Source organism: Schistocerca americana, chromosome 3 (assembly GCF_021461395.2).
Source record: "Schistocerca americana isolate TAMUIC-IGC-003095 chromosome 3, iqSchAmer2.1, whole genome shotgun sequence".
Classification (NCBI taxonomy): domain Eukaryota; kingdom Metazoa; phylum Arthropoda; class Insecta; order Orthoptera; family Acrididae; genus Schistocerca; species Schistocerca americana.
The window spans coordinates 364,743,114-364,758,506 of record NC_060121.1 but is presented as its reverse complement, the minus strand read 5'-3'; the positions used below and the strand labels follow the sequence as shown (position 1 = coordinate 364,758,506).

Here is a 15,393-nt window from a genome sequence, read left to right as displayed (position 1 = left end):
AATACCATCAACAAGAAAGGAGAAAGCCTCAGGGTATACAGATCCTGGATTCCCATACTTCAACAAATGATCGGAGAAGCCTTCAGATGTTGGCGTGGCAGGTACATATAATCTCTGCCTACAAACTCAACTCCAGTCTGTTACCAGCCATAGAGAGTGATCCTTTGGCCACATCAGCCACTCGTGCCTGTGGAAAGTCAAGAAAATTGTTAAACAAATGTCGTTCAGAAAATCTGAGACAGAAGTCAACAGGTGATATGCTATTTTCAATAATGATCCCTTACATTTCGGGCTTGCACCTGTAGATACGATATTTTCAGAAAATATTTTTAATGGTGCATCATAAACTTTCTATAATATGTAAATAGTACTTCCAAGGTGGCTGTAAACTTTATTCATACAAAATCTTAGATATTGTAAAATATTGCACTTAACTGAAGTACATCTTATAGTAATTTTGTGAACTTAGTTTAGGATTATTTATGTTACTGTTACTTAAATTGTGTGTTAATTTCTTCTTCCCCTAAAAGCAATTTTTGACAGTTCTTTAGAATCAAAAATTTAAATACTTTCTCAAGACACAGTCCACATGACCTACTAGCCGTTTCTTCCAGATATCTTTTTTTATTGGCCAACATGGCTTGCTATTCTTTGTTACAAAGGGTCAGAACTCCATTTGCAATTTTGTGATGTTCATAGTATCTTTATGAAAGTTGTGTTTTAATATTGTGTTACCAGAATGAAAAATGTGAGTATGACGAATATGCCCTGGACAGAGTTTGGGATGTAACAGAAGGGAACTATTTTCATGACTTACTGGACAGCTTCAAAGACATTTAAATAAAAACATCATGACATATTCGTGCCTGTGGTCACAGTCAGTCACAGTCAGTGTGCTCTCTGCCGCCGTTGGATGAGCAGCTGCAGCAGCAAGTCGTATACTCCTAGCTCACTCATTTGTTACATAGTTTAATTCTTAACTTCTTTGCGTGTTTTTGGTACTTGCATTGTTTAATTCATAAATTTCGGGCATATTATAGTATTTGAGAGTTGTAGCATCGCGTTTTAGTACCTGAATAGTGTAAAATCGCGTAGTCTCCTTCTGCCGCCGAGCAGTGTGTCAGCAGTGCGCAAGTAGCAGCATTACTGCATTTACTAGGCAATCTTGTATTTTAATAACCGTTTAAATTTTGTGTCGATTTGTTTGCGCTCTCTGTAGATTAGTTCAGACATTCTTTGCACAACAGTTTGGTCACACAGCTTGAGGCTGTTGCCAATGGGCATCACTGTGGGGGTCCGGATGGGGGTTTGTCGGGGACAGCCAGCTCGTCCCACACATCCCCCGATCGGACTACGACTGTGGTTGCCCGGGATACTGCCCGCATTGAGGCTGATCCCTCACCTGTGGTAGAGTGGGAGGTCGTCTCAAGGTGTGGCAGGGGGCAAAAGACATTCCGGAGGGCTGAACGGAAGGCCTCTCCAGTTTGTCTGAAGGCCTCTCCAGTTTGTCTGACGAACCGGTTTCAGGATCTGTCTCAGGCTGATACTGATCTTCGGCCTGACATGGCTGCTTGTCCTGTTCCAGAGGTTGCCCCTCAGTCTGCAAGATCCGGGCGGTCGCAGAGGGTGGGCTTACTGGTAGTTGGGAGCTTCAACGTCAGGCGCGTAATGGGGCCCCTTAGGGATATGGCAGCAAGAGAGGGGAAGAAAACCAATGTGCACTCCGTGTGCATACCGGGGGGAGTCATTCCAGATGTGGAAAGGGTCCTTCCGGATGCCATGAAGGGTACAGGGTGCACCCATCTGCAGGTGGTCGCTCATGTTGGCACCAATGATGTGTGTCGCTATGGATCCGAGGAAATCCTCTCTGCCTTCCGGCGGCTATCTGATTTGGTGAAGACTGCCAGTCTCGCTAGCAGGATGAAAGCAGAGCTCACCATCTGCAGCATCGTCAACAGGACTGACTGCGGACCTTTGGTACAGAGCCAAGTGGGGGGTCTGAATCAGGATCTGAGACGGTTCTGCGACCGTGTGGGCTGCAGATTTCTCGACTTGCGCCATAGGGTGGTGGGGTTTCGGGTTCTGCTGGATAGGTCAGGAGTCCACTACACGCAACAAGCGGCTACACGGGTAGCAGGGGTTGTGTGGTGTGGGCTGGGCGGGTTTTTAGGTTAGATGGCCTTGGGCAAGTACAGAAAGGGCAACAGCCTCAACGGGTGCGGGGCAAAGTCAGGACATGTGGGGACCAAGCAGCAATTGGTATTGTAGTTGTAAACTGTCAAAGCTGCGTTGGTAAAGTACCGGAACTTCAAGCGCTGATAGAAAGCACCGAAACTGAAATCGTTATAGGTACAGAAAGCTGGCTGAAGCCAGAGATAAATTCTGTCGAAATTTTTACAAAGGTACAGACGGTGTTTAGAAAGGATAGATTGCATGCAACCAGCGGTGGAGTGTTCGTCGCTGTTAGTACTAGTTTATCCTGTAGTGAAGTAGAAGTGGATAGTTCTGGTGAATTATTATGGGTGGAGGTTACACTCAACAACCGAGCTAGGTTAATAATTGGCTCCTTTTACCGACCTCCCAACTCAGCAGCATTAGTGGCAGAACAACTGAGAGAAAATTTGGAATACATTTCACATAAATTTTCTCAGCATGTTATAGTATTAGGTGGAGATTTCAATTTACCAGATATAGACTGGGACACTCAGATGTTTAGGACGGGTGGTAGGGACAGAGCATCGAGTCACATTATACTGAGTGCACTTTCCGAAAATTACCTCGAGCAATTAAACAGAGAACCGACTCGTGGAGATAACATCTTGGACCTGCTGATAACAAACAGACCCGAACTTTTCGACTCTGTATGTGCAGAACAGGGAATCAGTGATCATAAGGCCGTTGCAGCATCCCTGAATATGGAAGTTAATAGGAATATAAAAAAAGGGTGGAAGGTTTATCTGTTTAGCAAGAGTAATAGAAGGCAGATTTCAGACTACCTAACAGATCAAAACGAAAATTTCTGTTCAGACACTGACAGTGTTGAGTGTTTATCGAAAAAGTTCAACACAATCGTAAAATGCGTTTTAGACAGGTATGTGCTGAGTAAAACTGTGAGGGACAGGAAAAACCCACTGTGGTACAACAACAATGTTAGGAAACTATTGCGAAAGCAAAGAGAGCTTCACTCCAAGTTCAAACGCAGCCAAAACCTCTCAGACAAACAGAAACTAAACGATGTCAGAGTTAGCGTAAGGAGGTCTATGCGTGAAGCGTTCAATGAATTCGAAAGTAAAATTCTATGTACCGACTTGACAGAAAATCCTAGGAAATTCTGGTCTTACGTTAAGTCAGTAAGTGGCTCGAAACAGCATATCCAGACACTCCGGGATGATGATGATGGCATTGAAACAGAGGATGACACGTGTAAAGCTGAAATACTAAACACCTTTTTCCAAAGCTGTTTCACAGAGGAAGACCGCACTGCAGTTCCTTCTCTAAATCCTCGCACAAACGAAAAAATGGCTGACATCGAAATAAGTGTCCAAGGAATAGAAAAGCAACTGGAATCACTCAACAGAGGAAAGTCCACTGGACCTGATGGGATACCAATTCGATTCTACACAGAGTACGCGAAAGAACTTGCCCCCCTTCTAACAGCCGTGTACCGCAAGTCTCTAGAGGAACGGAAGGTTCCAAATGATTGGAAAAGAGCACAGGTAGTCCCAGTCTTCAAGAAGGGTCGTCGAGCAGATGTGCAGAACTATAGACCTACTGTATTTACTCGAATCTAAGCCGCACTTTTTTCCGGTTTTTGTAATCCAAAAAACCGCCTGCGGCTTAGAATCGAGTGCAAAGCAAGCGGAAGTTCTTAAAAATGTCGGTGGGTGCCGCCACAACTTAGTTCTGCCGTCGGATATATGTAGCGCTACACAGGCATGCTTTGTAGGCACAAAGATAAATACTGGTGCCAAAACCTCTGCGTCAGTAAATAAATTTAAAAAAAAAAAAAGGTGGAAGACAAGCTTTTTTTCTCCGCACCGAGTTTCGGCCACTGCATTTTCATACATTATCCAATGAAGTAAATACAAATTCTGTATTGTTCCTCTTCGAATGTAGCAGCATTTCAATGTACTACGAAAACCCGACTGGCAAGAATGTTTAGGATGTTTGTCAATATGGCCAACTCTACGTTCTGAATTTTTTCCTATCTGTGAGAAGAGATGGTTGCTAATAGGAACTTTTATAAATTGTGAATCACATGCAGTATTCTCGTCACCATAAGAATAATACGAATATAAACATTTTGCCATGTATTGTTTCGTGTTTGCTGCTATCTCATTTAAATCCTGTCTGCGTAATAAACCACAAAACTAGAGTGAGACAACAGCAAACGCGGAAGAATATACATATCATGTCATGTTTATATTCGTATTATTCTTATGCTAAACAGTGATACAGTCAGAAATGAAGCACTGCAATTGACTAGATTTTTAAATATAAGATGACTCTAATTTCTGTGCAGAATGTAATGTACTTGAGAGACACCTGCAAATATTTTCAAACGGAGAAAAATTTTCGCTAAACTCTTGTTCAGAACATCTTCTATATTACGCAGTCTATTATTTGGTTCTTGTTGATCATTATCAAAGAAAGCAGCAGTGTAAGTAACAACAAGTAGCAGTCTCTTGCCATTGTTTCGCTAATGAGTCGATTCCTCTCTCTCTCTCTCTCTCTCTCTCTCTCTCTCTCTCTCTCTCTCTCTCTCTCTCTCTCTCTCTCTTTATTTGTAAGCGGCGGTAGCCCGCACAAAAGCAAGCCATGCCGCTAGCCGCGACAGGCCGTAAACACGCAGTATCATAGTACGACAAACAATGCATGACACAGTACTGTAATGCATTTTCAGCGTAGAGTGACGTAAATACCTATAACAAAGAAAACTGCGCTTATCAGATCAAATAAAAATAAGCAATCAATTCAAACCAGACGAAGCACGTGAAAAACGAAGGGTACCCGTATAAATACGGACGGAGCGCCTGCTGCATAGCAATGGCTACCTGGTAAAGCTTAACTGCTAAGCTTACGACTCGAACCAAACTACTGTAGCTGTATCGTCATTCATTTGACCTAAATTGTCTCATATTACAGTGGACCAACTTTGTTTTGATTTGGAGATGCGGCCTAAAACTTTTCTCTCCCCTTGAATTTCGAGTCTCAAATTTCAGGTGCGGCTTAGATTCGGGAAATTTTTTTTTCCTTGATTTCGAGTCTCATTTTTCAGGTGCAGCTTAGATTCGAGTGCGGCTTAGACTCGAGTAAATACGGTATATCTCTGACGTCGATCTGTTGTAGAATTTTAGAACATGTTTTTTGCTCGAGTGTCATGTTGTTTTTGGAAACCCAGAATCTACTATGTAGGAATCAACATGGATTTCGGAAACAGCGATCGTGTGAGACCCAACTCGCTTTATTTGTTCATGAGATCCAGAAAATATTAGATACAGGCTCCCAGGTAGATGCTATTTTTCTTGACTTCCGGAAGGCGTTCGATACAGTTCCGCACTGTCGCCTGATAAACAAAGTAAGAGCCTACGGAATATCAGACCAGCTGTGTGGCTGGATTGAAGAGTTTTTAGCAAACAGAACACAGCATGTTGTTATCAATGGAGAGACATCTACAGACGTTAAAGTAACCTCTGGCGTGCCACAGGGGAGTGTTAAGGGGACCATTGCTTTTCACAATATATATAAATGACCTAGCAGATAGTGTCGGAAGTTCCATGCGGCTTTTTACGGATGATGCTGTAGTATACAGAGAAGTTGCAGCATTAGAAAATTGTAGCAAAATGCAGGAAGATCTGCAGCGGATAGGCACTTGATGCAGGGAGTGGCAACTGACCCTTAACATAGACAAATGTAATGTATTGCGAATACATAGAAAGAAGGATCCTTTATTGTATGATTATATGATAGCAGAACAAACACTGGTAGCAGTTACTTCTGTAAAATATCTGGGAGTATGCATGCAGAACGACTTGAAGTGGAATGATCATATAAAATTAATTGTTGGTAAGGCGGGTACCAGGTTGAGATTCATTGGGAGAGTCCTTAGAAAATGTAGTCCATCAACAAAGGAGGTGGCTTATAAAACACTCGTTCGACCTATACTTGAGTATTGCTCATCAGTGTGGGATCCGTACCAGATCGGGTTGACGGAGGAGATAGAGAAGATCCAAAGAAGAGCAGCGCGTTTCGTCACAGGGTTATTTGGTAACCGTGATAGCGTTACGGAGATGTTTAACAAACTCAAGTGGCAGACTCTGCAAGAAAGGCGCTCTGCATCGCGGTGTAGCTTGTTCGCCAGGTTTTGAGAGGGTGCGTTTCTGGATGAGGTATCGAATATATTGCTTCCCCCTACTTATACCTCCCGAGGAGATCACGAATGTAAAATTAGAGAGATTCGAGCGCGCACGGAGGCTTTCAGACAGTCGTTCTTCCCGCGAACCATACGCGACCGGAACAGGAAAGGGAGGTAATGACAGTGGCACGTGAAGTGCCCTCCGCCACACACCGTTGGGTGGCTTGCGGAGTATAAATGTAGATGTATTCGAGCTTTTTTATTTGTCGGTTTTAGTACCTGTGTCACAAAATATAATGCATCATGTCAAGTGTGGTGTCACCGCCAGACACCACACTTGCTAGGTGGTAGCCTTTAAATCGGCCGCGGTCCGGTAGTATACGTTGGACCCGCGTGTCGCCATTATCAGTGATTGCAGACCGAGCGTCGCCACACGGCAGGTCTAGAGAGACTTCCTGGCACTCGCCCCAGTCGTACAACCGACTTTGCTAGCGATGGTCCACTGACAAAATACGCTCTCATTTGCCGAGATGATAGTTTAGCATAGCCTTCAGCTACGTCATTTGCTACGACCTAGCAAGGCGCCATATTCAGTTCCTATTGATATTGTGAATCATGTACCGTCAAAAGCGACGTTCATCATTAATGGATTAAGGTTAAGTATTCCACCAGCTATGTCCGTTTTTCTAAATTCTAATTTCCTTGTCCTGTTCCAGACCTCACGCCAGCCTGCGTGAGCTAAAACACGTGCCTTTCGGCCTCCTCTAGTAACACGGTGTTGGCTCTCCTGCAACCACAACATCAAGTAAAGTAACTTCATACATGATGTCATGTCGCATAACATCACACATGCCATCATGTCATACAACAAGGCATTTGTCATGTCATGCAGTATGCATGTCATTAAAGTTTAGGATGCATGCATCTCCACTCTGGGATACTTCCTATTTCAAATGCACGCGGATTCTCTGGTACTTCCTACGTTAGATGTATCCTACTTCTAGAAGCACTAAATTTTTGCTTATTTGTTCTTACACCCCTCACCAGAAAGTATCAGAGGATGGTTTGTAGGGAGAAATGGTCACCTTGGGGGAAAAAATAAATCCCCTAACCAGATATCAAGAAATTGTTTTAGGCTCCCCCCCCCCCTCCCCGGAACAAATCCATCCCCAGAAATTTTATCCCCCCCAGAAAAACTTGTTTAGCTATCACATGTATGCTATTCTGCCATATGATATTGATAGTGTTTACTGTAGTGGTGAATCTTATGAATTTTGGACACAGGATCAGGGACTTTAGCCTCTCAATTTCAAGATGCAGGCATGCCAATGCCTTGCAACCTTGCAACTAGGGGAGATCACTGTACTGGGTATGTAGGGTTAACTCACAGAAAGTGCAAATATGTCTAGATGTTTTAATTTAAATGGCTTTGAAGCTGCCGGATAAGTTGAGAAGCTAGTTACCTTCTTTTACATCCCTAACTTTGCTATGTGCTACAGTAGGGGCATTTTTCATTCTGGTTCCCAACTTTTACTCTACCGTAACTTTGCCATTGGGCCAGCATAAATTGGCAACCAGTGTAGGTTTTTGTTGACTAAGATGACAACTAATCTGGTATAGGTATTTATTATTGTCTTTCAAACCATGTCGCTTTTAACATGACAATGGATAAAGCTTTCAAAACACAGTAGGACAACCAATAATTACACAATTTTGTCTACCGTCTTACAAAATTTGAATTGATTTGCACAAGTTTGAAACATGGAAGTGGTGAGTGGAAGGAAAAATACCCTCACAAAAAATGTGTTTTTTGCACATGATATCCGAACGAAACTAGATTTTTGAAAATGAGTCTTCAGTTTTTCTCATAAGAATTCACTTGTTATTTATTTGATCCACTTTTGTGAATTCAATCCATGCAAGAATGAATTTCATGTGCTACATTTAGATCAACTTTAAACCACCATATCTCCACAATGGCTAAAAATTATTGGACAAACAAAATTTCTTTTGACTTCATCCAATTTAACTACCTTCATGCAAAGTTTTAACCGATTCATTCAAGTTTAAACTACAGAAGTGGCACACTTCAAAAACCTCCCAGGAAAATGTGGTTTTCGCACATTTTTGCATGTAAAATCTGAATGTGCACATAAAAATTGTGCCATTAGCTGAACATTAATTTCAACCCAGTTGAAATCTTTTGCAGAAGGAATTAATTGATATGCACAATTTGCCTGGGCCCCAGCCCCGGTTCATCATTCAAACCTTGCTCAATATACTGTTACTTAGCTGCAGTAAGACTAATGTTCGAATGGCTATACAAATGGCTGCTGCTCCAGGCTAAACCGAAAAATTTTTACCTCTTGTTGCTAGCTCAAATAGGAACTTAGCACCAAGACCCCCAAAACTGCAATTCTGTGCATGGCCTTTTCAGACATATTTGTTACACGCTTCCACGCTGTAATGATATGTGAGAGTGTAGCAGTTTATTTGAAGGGAAAAAAAATCAGTTACTATGTATAAATGTGACCAGTAAGTATATGCATAAAATTTACACAGTATGTAAAGGTAATATAAAATTAAAGGGAGACAGAATGAGTGGCTAATATTAACCTTCAGAAGGCAAAATTGTGAGTAATGTTCATAGAAACTCTTAAAACAGAAAACACTTAAAGTAAATGTTTCAATCATCAGTACTAAAAATTTGATCTCTTGAAGGTAAATGATGGCCAGCCATTTTGTTTTCATCAATTTTATTAGTTTTCTCAATTGAATTTTGTATCCGACGCAATAAATGTACTGTATATGTACCTAGAAGTCAGCATATCCAGTGCTTGAACACACATCATAAAGGCTGTTGGTAAAATCAAACTGTTACAATTGTCTCAATACGCCAGTCCACACAATCATACATTCATTAAATAATGCTGCCCAATGATATACCTCGTAATATTATGTGAAATAATTTTTAGTGGTTATTCTTTTATGGTATGTTTAACTTTGTAAGCCATGAGCCTAACATAGACAGATAAGAAATAACCATATGTATAGAAACAACAGCAACATTGATAATGCCAGTGTTAGTACAAAAGTATATGACTTGTTCACAGACCATATATTAGCAACTGCTGCAACAAATGGGGCAGTAGTTGTATGGAATTTGAACCGTCCTTCAAGATCAAAACAAGACCATGTGTTTATTGACCACAAACGTACAGTAAACAAAGTTAGTTTCCATCCGGCTGAGTCAACCTGGCTTATATCTGGTTCACAAGATGGAACAATGAAGTGTTTTGATCTGAGAACACGAGAAACTGCAAGAACATACCACAGGTGTGTAATTGATTCATTCATATTATGAGTATATTGTCTACAAGTTTGCAACAGCACCACTGCTGTTGAGAACTGCCCCCCCAACAGCACCCTGTAAACAGTTTCTAGTATAATATAATGACTGTTATGGAAGGTGTAGATTGCTACTCAGCATACAGAGGAGACATTGAGTTGTAGACAGGCACAGCAAAAACAGACTGATATACTTTTGAGCTTCAGAAAAAGGTCATGTGGTTAAAAGCTTAAATGTATCACAGTCTTTTGTTGTGACCATTTGCAACTCAGTGTATCCACTGCATGTTTACTAGCAATCTATCCTTCCCATAACACTGTTGTTATTCCATCCAGGGTTTTTGGCTAGTGTAGTATAGTTATTTATATTGTCTGTGTATATCATTTTTGCAGTTTTTTTGTATTATCAGTTCAAAAATAAATGTTACTCTTTTCTACTTCTCATACACCTCTATCCTCCTCTCCCATACCCTCTTATCTTTTATTTCCTACATGTCCTCCTAACTGTTATATACCATATTCATCATGAAGAGAATAAAGGTATATAGATTAGCTTGATAGGCACATAAACTACACTACAAACATTGCTAAGGTCTTGGACAGTGTCCTCCTTCGGAGATAACTAACACACACACACACACACACACACACACACACACACACACACACACACACACACACACACGAATTTGACACAAACTATAGGTGCTCTTCAAGTATGTGAAGAGAAATAGTAACAAGAGGCCAATTTTGTAGAACAGTGTGTATGAGATTGCAGTTCGTGGTGTAACTTGGTACTTTTGGCCATGGCTATTCCAGATGTGTAAGTGTGTCCTTTTTATGGTGAGTCATTAAATGGATGATGTTTTTTGTTCTTTTTGATTTATTCTGTGTGGAATTTATCCAGTTAAAAATATAACACACATAATTATCTCTTCCATTTCATGAGAAGTAATAATTATATGTAAATCCTGAGCTAGATGATACAGTGATTAAAACACTGTTCTTATATAAATGGGGACTAGTTGCAAATGTCCTTACAACAATCTTAATTTAGTTTCTCACCTTCCCCCGTCCCCTACCATACACCATATCAGGTGAAGGCTGCGATGCCTCAGACTCTGATCCTTTCCCAGCTCACAAAGTTTTCTTCTTCTTCTTCTTCTTCTTCTTAGTATTCATCTTGGCAGCATCAATACAAAGAAACATAACCACTGTTTCAGTTAACCTTTTTTTTCTTGAATTCTGTGTACTGTAACATACTTCTTGAAGATGCACAAGTACAGCTAGTAAATGGACACACAGTTCTACATTTCATCATCACAGTGCATTTGGTATGCCCATCTTCATGACATATTACTAAAATCAAAATGTACAATGGGGCCTTAGAGTGCTTGTTCAGTACAGTATTTATCATGTGAATCTTCATTCAGCAGTCACCCAACACAAAAGTATGAATTTTATTGACAACTTCTTTATGTATGATCTCCAGAACACATTAGACCCACAGTACTGACTTTGCTTTTAAGACTAAAGTGAAGCTCAATACATATTTCATGAAACAAATTGTGTGAAGAAGCAGATGTACCATAGTACATTCGTATTTTTTCTCCCTTTTCCTTTGTTTGAACTGGTGAAGTTGAGCTCCCAGAAAATTGACAGAAATGGTGACACTTTCAAATCATTGGTCACAGATTGAATAATTCCTGTGTTGCAGTGGCTGCAAGTGCTGCATTAGATTTATTTCTGTAGACATCACATGCCCCACCATGACACATTAGCTTAAAAAATACAACCACTCTTTATGGTGATGTTTCTAGGAGAATATTAAAACTTGTGCTAATGTGATAGTGCCAGATCTTAAGCTGTCTTTGTAAGAAGTCAATGACTCGGGCATATTTTGTGAAAGTTTTAAATGTGCATCTACATTTGTACTCTGCAAACCACTATAAAGTGCATGGTAGACGGTACATCCCATTGTATCAGTTATTAGTGTTTCTTCCTGTTCCATTTGCATAATGTGCATGGGAAGAATGATTGTTTAAATGTCTCCTTGCTTGCTGTAATTAATCTAATCTTATGCTCTCTATCCTCACGGGAGCAATATATAGGGGGCTGCAGTAGTAGGAACCATCTACAAAACTGGAGGTGAGCAAACCATTTCTTAAAATGAGTTTTAGAAAGTGGCCTTTGATAGATTACTGACTCATTTACCTGAATAGAACTGTTAACTGCCTCTCAATTTGGCTTTTGTGAAGAATTCTCCACACACAAAGAAATACAAGGTGAAGTTCTAGCAGACCTGAGCAAGAAAAATTATCCTGTTTTGCAGATAGGCATGAGAAAAAGCCTGCAAACAAGTAAAATTTGGCCATGTGTGTGCACATGCCCGCGCGCAAACTCGTGCGCACATGCCCCCACACCCACACACACAAACCAGTCTGGCTGCTGAGGCCAGAGTCTGGCCTTGACAGCGAGACTGTGGTCATGTGTGTGTGAGTTGCATTTGTGTGAGTGAATGAACGAGAGTGTGTGTGTGGCATGAAAATAAGTTCAGAACAGGGCAACAAATCATGTGGAGTGTTGCAGGGATCGGTGCTGGTTCTTTCTAACCTACATAAATAATTTTTCTATGACTGCAAAGGGCAGTTCAAAGACTGTAATGTTTGCTGATGGTACAACCATACTAGTCAACCCTAGCAGACACTGTTCGGATGATAGCAGGAGATGCATACAAGTTGTTCACTTAAGTCATACTCTCACAAAGACTCTTTTAGCACCAGAAGACATTAGTGATCATACTCTGAATGAAAAACACTGTGTAAAATCCCTGTGTGCAGCTGGATAACAAGTTAAAATGTTATCAACACATGGGTAAACTAATAAAGAAGCTCAGTACATGATTTACCTCATAGAACAATTTCCAGTTGCGCTGACCTAGAGACAGGGGTGTTGGCTTATTTTTAGGCTGACGAGATTTCAAAGAGAAAATTCTGAGACACTTGGGTTTATACTTTATCCCTAAGTTCATTACTACACTTACATTTACCTTTCTTGTCAGTTATCATGATTTTCAAATTTATAGTAGGTCTATGATCATGCAGCAACTGAAGAACCCATGGCGAGAATTTATCTTTGATTTGTGAATTGGAAAGGAACATGTAGGTACATTATAAATCAATAAAATTCTTTTCTTCAGAAATGAGAGAGACTGGCATATACTTTTTTGTAGTAATAACCTGGATATATTTTCTGCTGTTTCTAGTCACTTACTAGCTATTTAGGTACAATTTGTTCATCCTAAAAATTGTGTAATGGTACTAATCAATAATCAGATACAAATTATACATTTCCCATTAAAATTTAAGTTTTCATTTGACCACAGACTGGTAGGGTACGTCAAACAATATTCAGTAAGCACTGCTAACAGATGCTGCATAGCTCACATTCTTCACAAAAATTACCTTTCATATGGCTGCAGTTCCAATAGGAGAAACGGTTTCAGCGATGCTCATGCATACCTCCTTTGGTTTTGGTTTTACTTGTCTTGAGGGCCACAAAGTGGAAGCTGTCAAGTCAGAGGCAAGGGTAGGTGATACCTGCTTTTCTTTTCAATATAGATGTTATTCTTTTTTTGGGCATAAGATCAGTTAAACCAAGTGCAGTAGGCCTATAGGGGGGTATTGTAAATATATATATTTGTGTAATGCTCTACTTTTAGGAAACCTGTTTTTCATAAATATTTAACTAAATGAGAAATATTATTGCACATATTTTGTTTCTTGATTGAAAACTGGGACAACTATGTGTCCTGAATGATTTTCTTGGGATGCCAGGACATTTATGTGAAAACCAGGACTGTCCCAGCAAAATGGGGATGTCTGGTCAGCCTACTTATTTTGCATATTTTCACTAACTGTTGTGTTATGGAATTATCTTCTGGAGCAGTACACCTAAAGTGAATAAAGTGTTTGTTCAGTAAAAGTGAGCAGTAAGAATATTACGTAAAGTGAACAATCATATATCTTGCAGAAGCCTTTTTAAGGATTTTGGAATTCTCATATTTACTTTCCCTTACTTTTAATCCTTAATTTTTGTTGTTGCTGATACTAAAAATTAGTTTCAACTGAATTGTGATGTATATAGGCACAATGCGAGACACAAAAATAATTTCTATGCAGACTTTCTCTCTTTGAACAATGTTCAGAATGGAGTTATGTACTCTGGTAGTAAGATACTCAACAAGCTGCTGTCTAACATAAAACAAGAATTAGGGAATGCCTACCAATTCAGAAACAGTTAAAACCAGACTTCATTAGTCACTTTCTAAATATTACCTGAACAACATTCAAGTTCTGTTGACGACCTGACATCTAGCTGTGAAAATATAATGTAAATGTATAGATAAAAAATATGCTCACCAAACGAAGGCAGGAGAAAACGCGCATAAAGTTTATATATGTTTGACACTGCGTCAGCTGTGGGGTGGCGGTGGCTGTTATTTGAAGGTTATGTTATTCTTGAAGGATGAAATTTGCCAAGATCATTAGTAGTCTTTTTTATTACAATTACCAGTTTTGACAAATCTATCCTGACTTTTTTTCTATCAGGACTTTTGGTACAGCTCTGTGTTGATGAATAATCTGAATTACATTTATTGTAAACTTACTGTAAAAAATGACATTGAACTACAGTTATTAGAAGTTTACATGTAAAGGATGACAATGTATATTTCATTGCAAATTTTAAATTATTTAAAAAATGACACTGTATGTTTTCAAAACATAGTGAATCTGAATTAAAATTTTATGTAAATTGCCCTAAAATAATTTTAATGAGACAGGGTGGCACATGTATCATAATTTATCAGTTATCAGACACAAATATGTATATAACTGTGTACTTACTTATTTTTGAAAATATTATATTAGCTAAGTCACTATTGTGGTGCAAGTGATTATTGTATGCTTGGACATCAGTACAACATTTTTATGTTTAATCATGTGGTATTTCATTTGTGTCATGCTGGTGTCCCACCCCACTTTTTATTACAGTTTGATGCACCACTATGTGACTTTCAGTGTTGTAAAATGTTTGTATGCCTAATACAACATTCTCAAGTTGCAGTAATGTACACAGTGATTATATGAAATCATATGTTTTTGAGCCATCTTCACTTGGGATGTTTCTTTGTGTAATTTTCAGACCCATTGATGACAGCGTAGATCTGTTGAAACTGGTAATAGTAATAAAAAGAATTACTAGCGATCTCGGCAAACTTGGTTTTTCAACAATAGTACATATAAAGGTATTGAAGTTTGCAAGCTTTTGGATCCAGTGGCTCTTTCTTCTGGCAAAAAATTTTGATGGAGAAGGAAGGGTGCTGAAAGAAAAGGACTGGTGAGGTTTAGGAAATGGCGAGAGTTTAGAAAAGTCACCCAGAACAATGGATCAGGAGGTACATACCGGGTGGGATGAGAAGGAAAGACAGAGTGCAGGGGAAGGCACCACACAAGATTTGAAAACCTGAGAGCTTAAAGGAGGAAGATAGGATCAAGAGCAAGACAGGGATCAATGACAAAACACCGTGCGTGAGTTAATAAAAGTGAAAAGCTAAGTGCATTGTATGTGATAGAGGTGTGTGTGTGGGGGGGGGGGGGCGGGGGCAGACAGATCAGATAATGAAAGAG

At 39.8% G+C, this 15,393-nt stretch overlaps 1 protein-coding gene across 4 annotated transcripts in view; it reads left to right on the top strand.

Moving 5' to 3' along the window:
* Window positions 1–15,393, top strand: part of LOC124605536 (GATOR complex protein WDR24) — a 139,397-nt gene that overhangs the window by 16,508 nt on the left and 107,496 nt on the right. For all 4 annotated transcript variants that reach the window (XM_047137288.1, XM_047137289.1, XM_047137287.1 and 1 more), the window contains one exon: window positions 9,469–9,691. In XM_047137288.1, coding sequence (XP_046993244.1) covers window positions 9,469–9,691 — 223 coding nt within the window. The remainder of the gene's footprint in view (window positions 1–9,468; window positions 9,692–15,393) is intronic.